We start from the raw sequence: 16,792 nt of genomic DNA, 5'->3' as shown, positions 1-16,792 counted from the left end.
GTTAGAGAGCGATTGCTCAGTTTGTTAGTAATTCTGTTAATTTGTTCACAGCTGGAGTTAGATAAATAAATTGTTACTTGTTAATTACAGAGTGGGTGAAATGGTTCCATTTCATTTAACTGCTCCTTTACAACAGATTGGGGCTAAGAGGCAGTTTGGTTATCAGATTATGAGACGTGGTTATCTTCTCTGGGTGTTTCAGTTTTAATTATCAGAGGGGTGTCAACCTCTGCTCCGTAACGCCTCAATAAGGTCACCCCTACATTCCAAGGACTAAAGTCCTATCCTGGCCAACCTCTCCCTATAACTCAGGCCTACTGCCAACATCCTTGTAAATCTTCTCTGCGCTCTTTCCAGTTTAACTTAGCCTTTCCTGAAACAGTGTGACCAAACACGTACACAATACTCCAAGTGCAGCCTCACCAACCTCTTGTATGACTGAAACATAGCATCCCAACTCCTATAAGCAGTGCCTTGACCGATGGAGGCCAGCGTGCTAAATGCCACCTTCACCACCCTGTCTCCCTGTGGCGCTGCTTTCAATGAACTACGTACTTGTACTCCTCGGTCCCTCTGTTCCACAACACGCCTCAGGACATTCCCATTTACTGTATAAGTCCGACCTTGGATTGACTTTCCAAAGTGTAACACCTCACTCTGATCTGTACTGAATTGGATTTGCCAATCCTCAGCCCACTTCCCCATCTGATCAAGACCCCCCTGTAATTTTTGATAACCTTCCTTGCTATCAACAATACCACCAAATTTTGTGTCATCCACAAACTTACTAATCATGCCTTGTACATTCACATCCAGATCATGTATGTAAATAACAGATAACAAAGGTTCCAGCACTGACCCCTGCGGCCCCCCACTAGTCACAGGCCTCCAGCCTGAGAAACAGCCTTCACCCATCATCCTCTGCTTCCTACCATCGAGCCAATTTCGAATCCAATGAGCTAGCTCTCCCATGTGACCTAACCTACATGACCAGCCTGCTGTGTGGGACCTGTCAAAGGCCTTACTAAAGGCCATAGAGACAACATCCACTGCCTGACCCTCATCTATCCTTTTGGTTACCTCCTCAAAAAGACTTCCTGTGCACAATTCCACACTGACTATCCCTAATCAGACCTTAACTATCCAAATGTTGGTTAATCCTGATCCTCTCCACCAACTTGCCTAACCCTGATGTCAGGCTCACTGGCCTGGAGTTCCCCGGCTTGTCTTAAACAACGTTAGCCACCCTCCAGTCTTCCGGAACGTCACCAGTGGCTAAAGATGAAGGAAACAAGGGACTTTAGAATTTCTTCCCGAGTCTCCCACAACATCTGAGGATAGACTTGATCAGACCCCGGGAGATTTATCCATCTTAATGTGCTTTTAAGGTTACAAACACTTCCTCTCTGGTAATATGCACGTGGTCCAAAACACCCCCAACTTGTTTCCCTCGTTTTCTTAGCATCAACAAATCTGTCCTCAGTAAAGACTGAGGAGAAATATTCATTAAAACTCTGCCCCCTCTCCTGTGGCTCCACACATGGAGACGGCCACGCTGATCTTTAAGGGGACCTATTCTCTTCCTAGTCACCCTTTTAATATAGCGATAGAAGCTCTTGGGATTCTCCTTAACCTTATCTTATGTGTTGAGGGACGCGCTGAAGCTTGGGGCAGCTGCCGCCAAGGCGCAGTGGGGAAAGACCACCGTGTAACATCTGCCTGCCTAAGAAGAACAGGGGGCCCACGCAGTCTTTTGGGCTCTGCTGACGCATCAGCAGAAGAGCTGGATAGTAAATGTATATAGGAAAAATAAATTTCGATGTCTGTATGTATAGCAATATAATGTGTGCTATGAATAAAGTTTATTTTTGAAGTTAAAAACAATCTCATACCCTGTTTCTGGTTTCTCTCTTACATTTTTTATTGTCAGTTTGAGACCGATGGCTTAACTCCAATTATACCCTCTTTTTCCTGACCAGAGCCTCAATATTCTTCATCAGCCAGGGATCCCCAAACCCGTCAGCTATTCCCTTCACCCCAACAGGGACAGACTGTTTACATATCACATATTTACACATGCCCTTCCCCTGCCTTGTCAGCTTTCTGTAAGGGACTGTTCCCTCCTGTGACACCCTGGGCCACTCCTCCTCCGCTCCCAGCCCGACCACACCTTCCCCTGCCATCGCCGATGGGTGCAACACCAGCCCATTTCCCTCCTCAGTATCCAAGGTCCCAGCTACACCTTCTACACCTGCACTTCTGACCATCTTGCCTACCGCGTTCTCTGCTCACAATGCGCTCCCCTCTACATTGAGGAGGCCAAGTGCAGACTGGGTGACTGCTTCACGGAACACCTACGTTCCTCCCGCCAAAAAAAAAAGACCCTGAGATTCCAGTCGCCTGCCACTTCGACACCCCTGCCCCCTGTTCCCTTGGCCAACATCTGTGCCTCAGATTTGCTGCAGTGCACCAGCAGTTTCTCCCATGTCCTCAGCCTAACACCCCACCCGCACCAGGCCTTGTCATCACATGGTCCGACGTCAGCCACTCGCAGTCTCCATTCCTTGGCCCAGGCTGACCTTTATCTGCTCCTTGGTCAACCCGACTGTTTTTGTCTCTACCCGGGGCTCCATCTCCAGCCTAACCCATGTCCCTAACCTCTTTCTTGCTACAGTCAGTTCTGAAGAAGGGTCGGTGGACCCGAAATGTTAACTCTGCTTTCTCCCCCGCAGAGCCGGCCTGAGTTTCTCCAGCAAATTTCTGATTTCGTTTCTGACCGAATTCGGGGTTTGGTTAAGCTAAAGAGCTAACTCTCTTTAAAATTAAGCACTTTATCGGAGACACTTGGAAGTTTCTTCCAGACTCAGACAGGGAGAAGGAAGCTCAGTGGCTGCAGCTCGTTAAAGCGACAGTTGGCAGTCTGCTATCCCAGACCACACCCTCTTCTGAGGCAGCTTTTCATATCACGATAGAAGGCCGCACTGCACAGACAGTGACACACGGGATTTGGTGAGTGAGGGAGGTCTGAGCAGATGGGGAAAGGAGGAGCCCACTTCCTTTCTTGAACCTGGCCAGGCTGCAGGAGCGAAGGGGTAAGAGAAGCTGCACAGGAGGAGGCAGAGAGACACTCGACGGAAATGAATTAGGTAAGTGATCGACTGGTGAGTATTTTACTCTCACCTTTTAAAACCCAAGAAATCAATTAGTAATTGGAAAGCTCTTGTTCACTAGCCATAATAAAGTCATGTTGGTGGCCAAACCGGCCATAAACAGGTCCAGGCAGCGGGCCGTGGAGGGGGTCGTTAGGGCCAACTGCCTGCCCCTCTTCCGCGGTTACGTTAGAGCCCGGGTGTCCTTGGAGAAGGAGCACACGGTCTCCACCAACACCCTGGAGTTGTTCAGGGAGAGGTGGGCGCCGCAGGGAGTGGAGTGCATTATTTCCCCCTCCAACTCTATTTTGATTTAGTCCCTGCCCTCCCCTTCACTGTTTTGATCACACAGCATTGCCCTTTGATGTGAAGGGCACTGCTTGTCACTGGCCACTCGGGTGTTTCCTATCTTCCTGGTGGTGAGAACTGAATAATGATTTGCACACCTTGTGTCTTTCACTGTGTCTCACACCTGCACACACACAACATGGCGTCGGGGGGAAAATAAGCACTACCGCAGTTAGACGGTAGTGTGGGGGTAAAAATAAAAGATGAGTCATGTCTGTTCACTCTGAGAGCTGGCTCTTGAGGGAGCTGGATCAATCTCAAGAACACCCCATTTGTGTCAGGTGACTGACTCTATGCTGGCTAGTGCTACAGTCAGTGTGTTTTAATGGGGGGTGGGGAGACCTGATTCCTGAACTGGCTGGATTATTTAGCCAGTTAGATAACTGGTATTCCCTGAGTGAGGACTGATTGTTAACCTCCTGATGTACACAATGTGTTTCAGGTGTAGCTCAGTTCGCATTCGGGGATTGTTGTTTCACTGGCTAGTTACAGCCTGTGTGTTATTCTTTTTTTGAGAAAAGGACAATGTTAATTTTGTGGTAGGTCTTAGCCCTTGGACTCTAGTTTTTTTTTTAAGTGTTTGGACTGAGCCCTTGTGAAGAAATACCAGAGTAGCTGTTCCTGTGGGGAGGCCTGGTCCTGGGACTGGGCATCTGAGGATTGAACACGTGTGTGTTGGGAGGTGAGCACTTGCTGTATCCTGGAGTTTGGGAGAGCACCTTTGCTTCAGGAGTGGACCAAACCCCTGTGAGTTAACAGCACCTTTTATAATATACTGTGTTCCTGTGAGTGGGCCTGGTTCTCGAAGGATGGGCCAGGACTCCACGGAGATTGAATACCTGTGGGGTGTGCATTTGCTGCCTTTGGGAGTGGACTCTGCCCTCTGTTGTGCACTCTTTTTAGCAACAGTCTCTGCAGTTTGGAGTGGACTCTATTTCTGACAATGCACTTTGAATACTGGAATGGAGAGTTTTGAAGAGAACTGTCTATGTTAATGGACTCTGTGTAGCAGAAAGGACTCTTTTTTTGGTAACTAACTGTGTATCGTGTTGTTCGTTGGGCTTATCACCTGCACTGTCTTATGTGTCCCTGGCAGGCCTTACTGTGAGCTGGGAGACTCATGGGTTGCCCTGAAAGCTGTCACCCCCAAGGGCCGGAGAGTGGGTAGGCCATCCTGTGAACCTGAAGGTTGGTAGGCTGTCCCGAAAGCCAGAGGGTGAGTAGGCCACCCTGATGCCAGTTGCCCTGAGAGCCAAATGGTGGGTAGGCCGTTCTGAGCGCTGTCATCCCAAGAAGGGGTAATCAGGACGGGCTGTCCGAGAGGTGGTCGGAAGGTGTGTCAGGGCAGACAGAGAGCAGGAAGGTGGGTAGGGGCGGGCTGCCTTACAGTGGTAGGAAGGTGGGAGGGTTGGGGGCTTGTGGGGGTCTGCATTGTATGCATGTTTTTGCATAATTAGACTGTTGTACATGTCCAAATGTTATTGTTACTGTTTTTATAATGACTGAAGCTGGGATTTGAGCTTTCTCATTTCCCTGAAAACTGGTTAAACGGTAGGGTTTGGGGTCTGGCTTCGCCATTCCCCTCCCTATATAAAATTGCTGTTTTTCTGTATACAGCTATAAACATTGTTTGTGTAAACTGCGAATTGTTTAATAAAATATTTTTTTAAAACGTCTAGTTGGTGGCCAAAACCAGGTCCAGGCAGCGGGTCGTGGAGGGGGTCGTTAGGGCCGACTGCCTGCCCCCTTCCGTGGTTACATTAGAGCCCCGGTGTCTCTGGAAAAGGAGTACACAGTCTCCACCAACATCCTGGAGTTGTTCAGGGAGAGGTGGGCGCCGCAGGGAGTGGAATGCATCATTTCCCCCTCCAACTCTATTTTGATTAGTCCCTGTCCCCCCCTTCACTGTTTGATCACACAGCATTGCCCTTTGATGTGAAGGGCACTGCTCGTCACTGGCCACTCGGGTGTTTTCCTATCTTCCTGGTGGTGGAAACTGAATAAAACCTTGAGGGGTACAGATAAGGTGAACGGCAGGTGTTTTTTCCCTCAGGTGGGGGATTTCAGGACAAGGGGGCTTAGTTTTAAGGTGAGAGGAGAAAGATTTAAGAAGGACATGAGGGACAACTGCCTCACACGGAGGGTGGTTCATGTTTGGAATGAACTTCCAGAGGACATGGGTGTGGGTACAGTTGCAACATTTAAGAGACAGCTGGATAAATACTTTGGATAAGGAATGTTTAGAGGGATATGGGCTAAATGCAGGCAGGTGGGACTGGATTAGTTTGGAATTACAGTCGGCACGGCCTGGTTGGATCTGTTTCCGTGCTGTGGGACTCTATCTGATGCCAAAATCACATTTCCCACCTCCACAGCTCACCAGAGGTCACCATGGAAAGCCAGGGATAGGTGGGAAATGGCAGGGAATATACTGGGCCATTAGTTGACTGGAAGTTCACAAGGACTAATACCAGGTTTGTATGATGAAGAGAGATTGAGATTCTAAACTCTCGAGTTTAGAAGAATAAAAGGAGATTTAATTGAGGTTTATCAGATGCTAAATGGGATTGACAAGGTAGACTGAGGGAGGAGGTTTCCTCGTGGGAACAATCTAGAACAGGAGTTCATCGTTTCAGGATAAGGGGGCCACACAGATGAGGAACAATGACTTCTCTCAAAGGGGGAAAGGGTCAAATCTGTGGAATTCACTCCCACCCCCCCCACCTGCCAGTGTACACAGAGGACACTGAATAAATCTCAGGAGGAGACAGACAGATTTTTAATCAGAAATAGGCAGGGCACAAAAGTGGGGTTGAAGCTAAAATGACCTAGGAGAAAGTGAGGACTGCAGATGCTGGAGATCAGAGCTGAAAATGATGAACCCACAAGGGATGAACCTAGATTTCTCCAGTTTCCTCACTTCCCATCCCCCCACCTTGTCTCAGTCCCAACCCTTGAACTCAGCACCACCTTCCTAACCTGCAATCTTCTTTCTGACCTCTCCGCCCCCTACTCCCACTCCGGCCTATCACCCTCACCTTAACCTCCTTCCACCTATCACATTTCTAACGGCCCTCCCCCAAGTCCCTCCTCCCTACCTTTTATCTTAGCCTGCTTGGCACACTGTCCTCATTCCTGAAGAAGGGCTTATGCCCAAAATGTCGAATTTCCTGCTCCTTGGATGCTGCCTGACCTGCTGCGCTTTTCCATCAATACATTTTCAGCCTTGAAGCTAAAATGAGGTCAGCTACAATCGTATTGAGTGGTGGAACAGGCTCGAGGGGCTGAATGGCCGTATCATTCTTATGTTCTTATAGGTTGGATACAAGATCGTGGGATGGGGGGGGGGGGGGGGGGGGGGGGGGGGGGGTGGAGTGGTGCTGAAGGGGCCTATTCCTTTGTCGTACGGATTCCAGACCAAAGTCTTGTTGATTTTAATAAGCAATATTTATTTTCAGACATGTTGTGACACAGCTCTGGACCCGGGGGGAGAGCAGGGATCATCCCTTCTGGCCCAGAGGTGGGAACGCTACAACTCTTCCCCCCCACCCCCCCTTCACATCCTTGGCGCGTCTCAAGTCAGGGTTTAGAACCGGGCAGGGGATGCAGCCTGAAGTAGGCAGCACAGGCCAGTTACTCAGACATCCCAGAGACCTTCCCCCCCCCCACCCTGGCTCAGACGACAGCCTGGGGGTCCCAGCAGTAGTGGCTGTCAGAGTGCAGCCCGGTCAGCAGCTCAGCGTCCTCCGGGGCCAGGCGGAAGTCGAAGAGCCGGGCGTTGGCGGCAACGCGCTCAGTATTGGCTGACTTGGGGATGACCCCGATGCCCTGCTGCACAGCCCAGCGCAGCAGCACCTGGGCGGGGCTGCGGCCGTAGGCAGAGGCCAGGGCCTGTACCTGAGGCTCCTCCAGCAGGTGCCCTGTGCCCAGGGAGGAGTAGGCCTGCAGGTGGAGGCCGTGCTCGGCGCAGAAGGCCAACAGGCCGCTCTGCACCAGGCGCGGGTGATACTCCACCTGCAGCACGGCCGGCGGCACCCGGCAATGGGCCAGCAGCTCCCTGAGGTGGCCCTCCGTGTAGTTGGACACTCCGAGGGCGCGGAACAGGCCTCTCTCGTGAAGACCCTCCAGCGCCTCCCAGCTGCGGCGCCTGCACCCCGGGTTACGGGGGTCCTCGCTCTTCCAGCCCTGACGGCCGGGCCAGTGGATGAGATAGAGGTCCAGGTAGCTGCAGCCCAAGGTCTCCACGCTCCGTAAGGCGCCCTCTTCGGCCCGCTCCCCCTGATCGGCTGGCGAGAGCTTGCTGGTGATGAAGACGTCGGCCCGGGAGAGGCCGTGCTTGGGCAGCAGCTCTGCCAGCGCCCAGCCGATGTCCGCCTCGTTGCCGTACACGCTGGCCGTGTCGACCGAGCGGTAACCGTGCCCGAGCGCGGCGTCCAGCGCCCGGTACACGGCCTCGTACCCTCGCAGCCTGTGGGTGCCGAGGCCTAGCAGAGGCATCTCCACTCCGTTGTTGAGCTGCACACTGTCCATCCTCCCTGCTCAGACCGCTGGGAAACGGAGGACGCAACGGGGAAGGAACAAGGACCCCGGGCGCTGGGGATCTGAAACAACAAAAAACACACACACACAGCTGGAGAAACTCAGCAGGTCTGGAGCGAGACAGAAAGCACAGTTAACATTCCTAGTCCGGTGACTCTTCACCAGGATAACCAAATGGACTGGGGAGATACAATGAGTCCTACAGACACTTTAGTTTAGGATATCTGGATGGGAGAGACCAATCTAGGCTCTATTTGGAGATGCCGGTGTTAGACTATGGACAAAAATCACACAACACCAGGTTTATTTGGAAGCACTAGCTTTCGGAGCGACGCTCCTTCACCAGGTGAATGTCCAAAAGCTAGTGCTTCCAACCAAAACGTGTTGGACTATACCCTGGTGTTGGGTGATTTTTAACTTAATCTAGTCCCATTTGCCAGCACTTGGCCCATATCCCTCTAACCCCTTCCTATTCATATACCCATCCAGATGCCTTTTAAAATGTTGTCATTGTACCAGCCTCTCCCAATACAGTTCAAAGATATCCAGGTTCCAGTGGACTGGCTGGTGGTAAATTACCGCACAGTGTCCAGGCATGTGCAGGTGAGGTGGACTAGCCACAGGAAGGCAGGGTTGGGGGATAGGGTGGGATGCTGTTCAGAGAGCCAGTGCAAATTCAATGGGCCGAATGGGATTCTATGTAGGGATTCTATGATATGAACAACTTGGATGAGGAAAGTGAATATATTATCGCCAAATCTCTGCACAGTACAAACGTACGTGGAAAGGCCAGAGGTGAGGATGCCTCTCAGAATCTGCAAAGGGATACGGACAGGTTAAATGAGTGTATTCCATCTGCCCAATCTTTGCACAATGTGGGGAAGTGTGAACAGAGCCAAAGATTATTTAAACAGAATGCTATGGAATAGAAGGAGTTGGGAGCTCTCATCCATAAATCGCAAAACGCTAGCACCCAACTTATCACAGAATCCCTACAGTGTGGAAACAGGCCCTTCAGCCCAACAAGTCCACACTGACCCTTCAAAGAGTAACCCACTCAGTATCCTACTAGATTTACCCCTGACTAATGCACCTAACCTGCACATCCCTGGACACTATGGGGCAATTTAGCACGGCCAATCCACCCTAACCTGCACATCCCTGGACACTATGGGGCAATTTAGCACGGCCAATCCACCCTAACCTGCACATCCCTGGGCACTATGGGACAATTTAGCACGGCCAATCCACCCTAACCTGCACATCCCTGGGCACTATGGGACAATTTAGCACGGCCAATCCACCCTAACCTGCACATCCCTGGAATTATGGGAGGAAACCCACGCAGACAAGGGGAGAACGTGCAAACTCCACACAGACAGTCGCCCGAGGCTGGAATCGAACCAGGCGCCGTGGGGGCAGCAGTGCTAACCACTGAGCCACCGTGCTGCCCCGCACAGTGGTCAGTATGGAAGGTAAATGTAATATTGGCCTAAATTGCAAAGGGAACAGTTCTGCATCCCTGACCTAAGGGAAGCTACATTGGCATCAGAGGCAGTCCAGAGAAGGTCCACTGGTCTGCAGGGATTGAGCTATGAGGAGAGATGGAGTAGATTGGGCCTGTCCTCATTGGAATTTCGAGCAATGAGAGACGACCTTATTGAAACATACAAAGTTCTTACAGAGTAGATGCAGAGAGGCAGTCTCCCCTTGCAGCAGAGTCTCGGACCAGAGGCCATAATCTCAGAATAAGGGGTCACGTGATTAAGACTGAGATGATTTGCAAGTTCTTCTCTCAGAGGGGAGTGAGTTCTTTACCACAGAGGGCTGTCGAGGCTGGGTCAGTTAGTAAATTAAAGGCTGAGATAGGTAGAGGGAGGGAATCAAAGATTATGGGGAATAGGCAGGAGAGTAGAGTTGAAGATGACCAGATCAACCACGATCTAAAAGAGTCATAGAGATGTACAGCACAGAGCCTTCGGTCCAACCCGTCCATGCCGACCAGATATCCCAACCCAATCTAGTCCCACCTGCCAGCACCCGGCCCATATCCCTCCATGTTGCAGGAGGAGCAGGTTTGATGGGCTGAATGGCCTATTCCTGCTGCTGCTACTTCTGCTCAGACCTCACCTGGTCCCGTGGAGCTTTACAGAAGCGTTCAGCTCAGAATGTGGCCATTCAGCCCAGACAGCCTGTGCCAGCTCAATGATAAAGAGTTATCCAATGGAAGCTTGGTGTGGTTGAAAATGCAGCAATGCTGCCTCAGACACTCCCCTCCCACAACAGGCAGAAAAATGACAATTTCAGAATTAGTTGGAAATATACAGGCAAGCCCATAACGTGATTTGATTAGATTAGATTCCCTACAGTGCAGAAACGGGCTCTTCGGCCCAACAAGTCCACACCGACCCTCCGAAAAGCAACCCATTCATTCCCCTACATTTCCCCTAACACTACGGGCAATTTCCCACGGCCAATTAACCAAACCTGCACATCTTTGGGAGGAAACCGGAGCACTCAGAGGAAACCCACGCAGACACGGGGAGAATGTGCAAACTCCACACAGTCAGTCGCCTGAGGTGGGAATTGAACCCAAATCCCTGGCGCTGTGAGGCAACAGTGCTAACCACTGTGCCACTGTGTCACCCCATGCCCTGGATGACTTAACGCTCATTTGAAGCAACATATGCACAGCCACATCCTCTGCAAACAAAAGGAATATGCTCAAGGGTTTGAGAGATTACCAGGGAGCTTGAGCCACCTGGTGCTTTCTCCACGGCAACCAGAGTCACCAATCAATCCTTTCTCCTGTGGTATAAATTGTGGTGACCATTTGAGATCGGGTATTCTTGCATTTTTCCCTGGAGAATGCAGGGCGCACAATGTTGGCAGGATGCCTCTCTTTCCAGGAATGACCCACATTATCCGAGTAATCCCAACCCTTCCCCAACGCTCTGGTAAATTTGCGAGAGTTCCTAGGACTTCAAGTCAAAAATATTTTGACCGCCGCTGTTGAAATGATTTGCTGCACCTTTTCCATAGACCACATAAGAACTCACTGCGCAAACATCACATCAAACAAGTCACATCTCATACCTGGCTACTCCCTGTTGACTCACATTGATAGAATTTCAGCTATCTTAACCCCCACCCTACATCAACCCCACCCTGTTTCCTACCTGCTGTCTCTGTCAAGACTGCACTTGTCCAAATGCTACCCAAAAACGTAGGAGGAAAGGAAGACCTGCATTTCTGTAGCGCCAGTCGGGACCCCCCCCAAAAACATTTCACTGACAGTGACGAGCCTTCAGCTTGGAGCTAACTTGCTCAGGGCTGGGTCCCACTCCCAGCGATGGGGTTAATGAGCAGATCATGTTTCAGTGAGGGTGGGTACGACATCAATGTTGGTCAACGCCCCAACGAGGCCACCCATTCGCCTCTCCCTTTCTCAACAGCAGTCACGGGATCCTTTAGCTTCACTCAAGGGGCAGCTGGGACATTCCTAACCTGCATATCTTTGGACTGTGGAAGGAAACCGGAGCAGCCGGAGGAAACCCCAGGCAGACATAAGCAGAATGTGCAAAGTCCACATAGTCGCCCGAGGGTGTGATCGAACCCGGGTCCCTGGCGCTGTGAGGCAGCAGTGCTAACCACTGAGCCACCGTGCTGCCCTAAGTGGCTAACATATTTTAATATTTCACATACACAAAAATCACATTTTTGTTTTTTTTACACAAAATTGATGTGGTGCAGTATGAGGCCATTCGGCCCACCGTGCCGCACTGACTCAGTCGTCTCGTCTGGCACGACTCCCCAGTGCCAGTCTCTTGCCTTATCCCTGCGCACCATTAACATCCAAACCAAAATAATTTCTTTACAGGCAAGAAAAAAAGAGTTATCAATTTTCCCCTGGATTTTTATTCCAACGGATGGAGACTGGGTTACCTGAGATTGAGAGAAAGAGGTAATCATCGAGGGACATGGCTCTGACCCCCGATGGCCATGAAATTAGATCCCACACTGCGTGTCTTTTATTTTTACACTTTTGATATACTGGGTACCTGAGCGTGCACCCCCATGATGCCGAGAAGCAACGATGGTGGTGGTGGTGGTGGTTATGGGGGGGGGGGTGATGGGGGAAGTATTTGATTTTTCTTAATGGTGGGGGGATCAGGCATCCCAATGTGGGAGCAGAGGGTCAGCTCAGCTCTGTCAGCCAGAGGATTGGTTGGCGGCACATCGCGGCACCAACTTCGAAACCCAGCACCGGCTGAAGTTACCGCGAAGAGATCTCCTGAGTCTCAGTCTCTCTTTCTCCCCGCCTCGCCTGGAGTACAGCAACCCTCGGTCAGTCCCTCTCTCAATCAAGAGAGACCAGCGTCCCCGTTCTAAAGACTCAACGTGGGTTTGTTCAATACGTTGCATGAGATGTACCAGATTTTGATCTTTTACTTATAAATCCCGTGCCCGGTGTATCCTGCACCACCAACTAGCCAACAAAGGAGCAGGGGAATGTACTTTCAAATAAACCTGTTGGACTATAACCTGGTGTATTGTGTTTTCTTATAAAAGCCTTGTCCACCCTCCAGTCCAGCACCAGCACCACCCACATGGTCACTGTCTCATGGGACAGCAGACCTGGTAAAACCATTAATAGCATCAATATGAATGCAGAATTCGTGTAGCCTCTGCATTACCTACAAAGGCCGCCGTGCCACAGTGTTAAAGGCAAGGATCTGTAGCTGCTGGGTTACCTGTCTGCTGCTGCTGCTGCTCACATGTCCCCCTCACACAGCCAGGCCATGACACTTCCGCCCCCTTCCGCGTGATTGACGGCCCCCGCCCTCCAATCGGCCCCCGGCGCCGGGTCACGCGAGCCAATCAGCGTGCGGTTGCCGCGGAGCGTACGCCCCGCCCCGCACCGGGGGCCGCTGGGAGTTGTAGTCCTTTCGCCTCCCCCACCACCACCACACCATTGCTCCGCCCCCTTCAGAGGCCTAGTCGGTGCCCCAGAGCCTGAGTGGTAGTATCATGGCAACAGGGAATTTCTCCCCCTCTGCAACCCACTTCCTTCCCTTCAATAAAAAAACAAAGACCATAAAAAAGGCAGGAGCAGGCCGTTCAGCCCCATTCAATAAGATCACGGCTGGGTCCAAAACCAATATCTTCCTTTCTTGGGGCTCCAAGCCTTTGGCCACGCTCTTGTGAATTAAATCAAACTGAACTGAATTGGAAGATGCCTAATGAACATAAAAGGTGTTGTTGCAGCTGCTGTTAAAACATGGGGGAAACTGGAGCTGACTTGAGCCCAGCAAGATCCCCAGAGAGCAGAAAAGTAGCAATTTTCAGCTTCCTATGGAAACCATCGATGGACGTATATTGACCAGAACTGCAGGTCTCTCCTCAGCTTATGCATGGACGCACCTAGTCAGTTACAAGAGTGTCTCTTGGATCCATTCCCTGTGAAAATTAGCTTTCCAAATGACGCACAGTTTGGCAGAGTTCATGAAATGGGAAGCTGTTTCTAATGAAAAGAGGGCGGATGACGACAGGGACACAGAACAGACAAAAGAACTAGAGGGGATGATGAGAATTTCTTTTTTAAGTTTAGTTGTGGTGATATGGAACACTGCCTGAAAGGATGGTCGAAGCAGCTCAGAGGCTGGGAATTCTGACATGTAATTCACCTCTTGACTTCCTAGATTCCTGATGAAGAGCTTTTGCCCGAAACGTCGATTTTGCTGCTCCTTGGATGCTGCCTGAACTGCTGTGCTCTTCCAGCACCACTCATCCAGAATTCCTAAAGCCTGTCCACCACCTACAAGGCACAAGTCGGTGGTGTGATGGAATACTCCCCCACTTACCCCTGGATGGGTGCACCTCCAACAACACTCACGGCTTGATACCAACTGGGACAGAGCAGCTGATCAATTGGCGCCACATCCACAAGCGTCCACTCCCTCCATCACTGACATTCAGTAGAAGGACAAAGTGAGGACTGTAGATACTCGAGAATCAGAGACGAAAGGTGTGGCTGGAAAAGCACAGCACGTAGGCAGCATCCGAGGAGCAGGAGAGTTGACGTTACAGGCATGAGCCCTTTATCAGGAATGGGGAGGGTGGGAAGGGGGCCAAGAAATAAATAGGAGGGTGTGGGTGAGGTAGCTGGGAAGGTGATAGGTAGATGCAGATTGGGGGGGGGGGGGTGTGATGGTGATAGGTCGGAGGGGTGGGTGGAGTGGATAGATGGAAAGGGAAATGGACAGGTGGGAACAGGTCACGAGGCCGGTGCTGAGTTGGAGGTTTGGATCTTGGATGAGGGTGGAGGAGGGGAGCTGAGCAAACTAGTGAAGATGACATTGATACCGTGTGGTTGGATGGCCCCACGATGGAAAATGTTCAGTAGCAGCAGTATGTACCATCTAAAAGATGCGCTGTAGCAAGTCACCAAAGATCCTTAGATAGCACCTTCCAAATCCTTGAACCACCACTGAGAAGGAGGAGGGCAGCATATAAATAAGGACACGACTCCGAACCTCCCACAGGGCAGTTAAGGATGGACAATGAAGGGGTGGCATGGTAGCTCAGTGGGTTAGCCCCGCTGCCTCATGGTGCCAGGGACTTGGGTTCGATTCCACCCTTGGATGACTGTCTGTGTGGAGTTTACACGTTTGTTTCCTCTGGGTGCTGCAGTTCCCTCTCGTAGTCTGAAGATGTGTAGGTTAGGGTGGATTGGCCGTGCCACATTGTCCCACAGTGTCCAGGGATGTGCAGGTTAAGGTGGATTGGCCATGCTAAATTGTCCCACAGTGTCCAGGGATGTGCAGGTTAGGGTGGATTGGCTGTGCTAAATTGTCCCATAGTGCCCAGGAATGTGTAGGCTAAGTTGATTAGCCACAGGAAATGCAGGGTTAGGGTGTGGGCCTGGGTGGGATGCTGTTTGGAGCATCGGTGTGGATTCGATGAGCTGAATGGCCTTCTTCCACAATGTAGGGATTCTATGAATAAATGGTGGCACAGCCAGCGATGCCCACACGGGGGATACGATGGCTGCATGGAGGGTCTCAGCCTGGCAAGGGAATGGGTGTAGACTGAGGGGCTGTGGACGAGTGTATGGGGGTGGGTGCATGGCGAGCACAAAGATCCATGGGAGGTGGGTAGAGAGGCACCCCTTGATGTGGGTGTGGGTGGCATACGTCAACTGCAGTTCCCAGCATCCCTGAGAGGCCAGGCATGACTAACCACCCTTCAAAGGGCCGGCCTGACCCATTCTAACCTTGTTGGGAGAGGTGTGGCAGAGGTGACTGTGTGCCCCTCCAATCTCCATGGTGGAGCCAAGGACTGGCTGCGAGAGCCGTCTGTAGGTGCGTGAGCCAAACTAGACGCCACCCACCTTCCCCCCCCCCCCCCCCCACCTTTAAAAAGGCAGTTCCCAGAAACTGGAAAGACTGTGAGAAATCGGGGCATCAGTAGCTGTTCCCAACCCCCTCACCCCCAGCCATGTCTCGAACCATCCCGACTCGGTGAAAATCCAGGTCCAATTGTCTCCCACTTGGAACGGAATCAAGGAGGAATTTGTTTTCTCAGAGGGTGGATAGTTTTCACAAGCGCAGAATGTGGTCTTCTAGCCCATCATATTTGCACTGGTCGTCAAACGTCCATCTATTCTAATCCCATTTCCCAGCACGCGACCCCTCATCTTCTGCACTCTGACTTTTCGAGTTTTCCTCTGACCACCTCTCAAGGTAAACAGCATGGAACCAGGCCCTTCGGCCTAACTTCTAGCATGGACCTAAGGGTCTGCTTCGTAAACCCATGACTATGACTTATCCATCTTGACCAGATTTCCTGAACTGAACTAGTCCCCACTCGCCTGGACTTGACCCATATCCCTCTCAGGAGAAAGTGAGGACTGCAGATGCTGGAGTACCAGAGTTGAAAAGTGTGGTGCTGGAAAAACACAGCAGGCCAGGCAGCATCCAAGAAGCAGGAGAATTGACGTTTCGGGCATAAGCCCTTCTTCAGGAATGAAGGGCTTCTGCCCGAAACGTCGATTCTCCTGCTCCTTGAATGCTGCCTGGCCTGCCGTGTTTTTCCAGCACCACACTTTTCAACCCATATCCCTCTCAGCCTTCCCAGTCCAGATACCTGCCCATAGTCTTTAGTTGTACCCACCTCTACCATTTCCTGCAGCAACTCATTCCATGTGCAGCATACAACACCCCCTTGTGTGAAAGGTTGCCCTGTCAGAGCCCTTTCATATTGCTGCCCTCCCACCTTCAATCTATGCCCTCTGGTTTTGAACTCCCCCTAGCCTGGGAAAAAGACCTTGGCTAATCACCTTATCTATTCCTCTCATGATTTTATGGACCTCTATAAGGTCACCATCCCTCCTCAGCCTCCTACGCTCCAGGGCAGAAAGGGTCCCAGCCTATCCAGTCTTTTCTTATAATTCAACCCTTCCAGTCTCAGTGACCTCCTTGTGAGTCTGCTTCTACACCTTTTCCAGTTCAATAACATCCTTCCTTTATGGGCGGCACGGTGGCACAGTGGTTAGCACTGCTGCCTCACAGCGCCTGAGACCTGGGTTCAATTCCCGACTCAGGCGACTGACTGTGTGGAGTTTACACGTTCTCCCCGTGTCTGCGTGGGTTTCCTCCGGGTGCTCCGGTTTCCTCCCACAGTCCAAAGATGTGCGGGTCAGGTGAATTGGCCATGTTAAATTGCCCGTAGTGTTAGGTAAGGGGTAAATGTAG

At 51.2% G+C, this 16,792-nt stretch overlaps 1 protein-coding gene across 2 annotated transcripts; it reads right to left on the bottom strand.

Annotated features, from left to right (window-relative positions):
• Window positions 1–6,948: 6,948 nt before the first annotated feature.
• Window positions 6,949–12,854, bottom strand: zgc:101765 (uncharacterized protein LOC450036 homolog). Of its 2 annotated transcripts, none has more exons than XM_060855688.1 (2): window positions 12,791–12,854; window positions 6,949–8,098 (listed from the first exon to the last, which is right to left on the bottom strand). In XM_060855688.1, exon 2 carries the CDS (start codon window positions 8,025–8,027, stop codon window positions 7,173–7,175), a length of 855 nt encoding a protein of 284 aa, XP_060711671.1. In that variant the 5' UTR covers window positions 8,028–8,098; window positions 12,791–12,854; the 3' UTR covers window positions 6,949–7,172. The 2 variants fall into 2 exon arrangements, with proteins under 2 accessions (XP_060711671.1, XP_060711672.1); XM_060855689.1 differs by having other exon boundaries at window positions 12,734–12,825.
• Window positions 12,855–16,792: the final 3,938 nt, after the last annotated feature.

This window comes from Hemiscyllium ocellatum, chromosome 46, assembly GCF_020745735.1.
Source record: "Hemiscyllium ocellatum isolate sHemOce1 chromosome 46, sHemOce1.pat.X.cur, whole genome shotgun sequence".
NCBI classification, from domain to species: domain Eukaryota; kingdom Metazoa; phylum Chordata; class Chondrichthyes; order Orectolobiformes; family Hemiscylliidae; genus Hemiscyllium; species Hemiscyllium ocellatum.
This window is presented reverse-complemented; position numbering and strand designations above follow the sequence as displayed.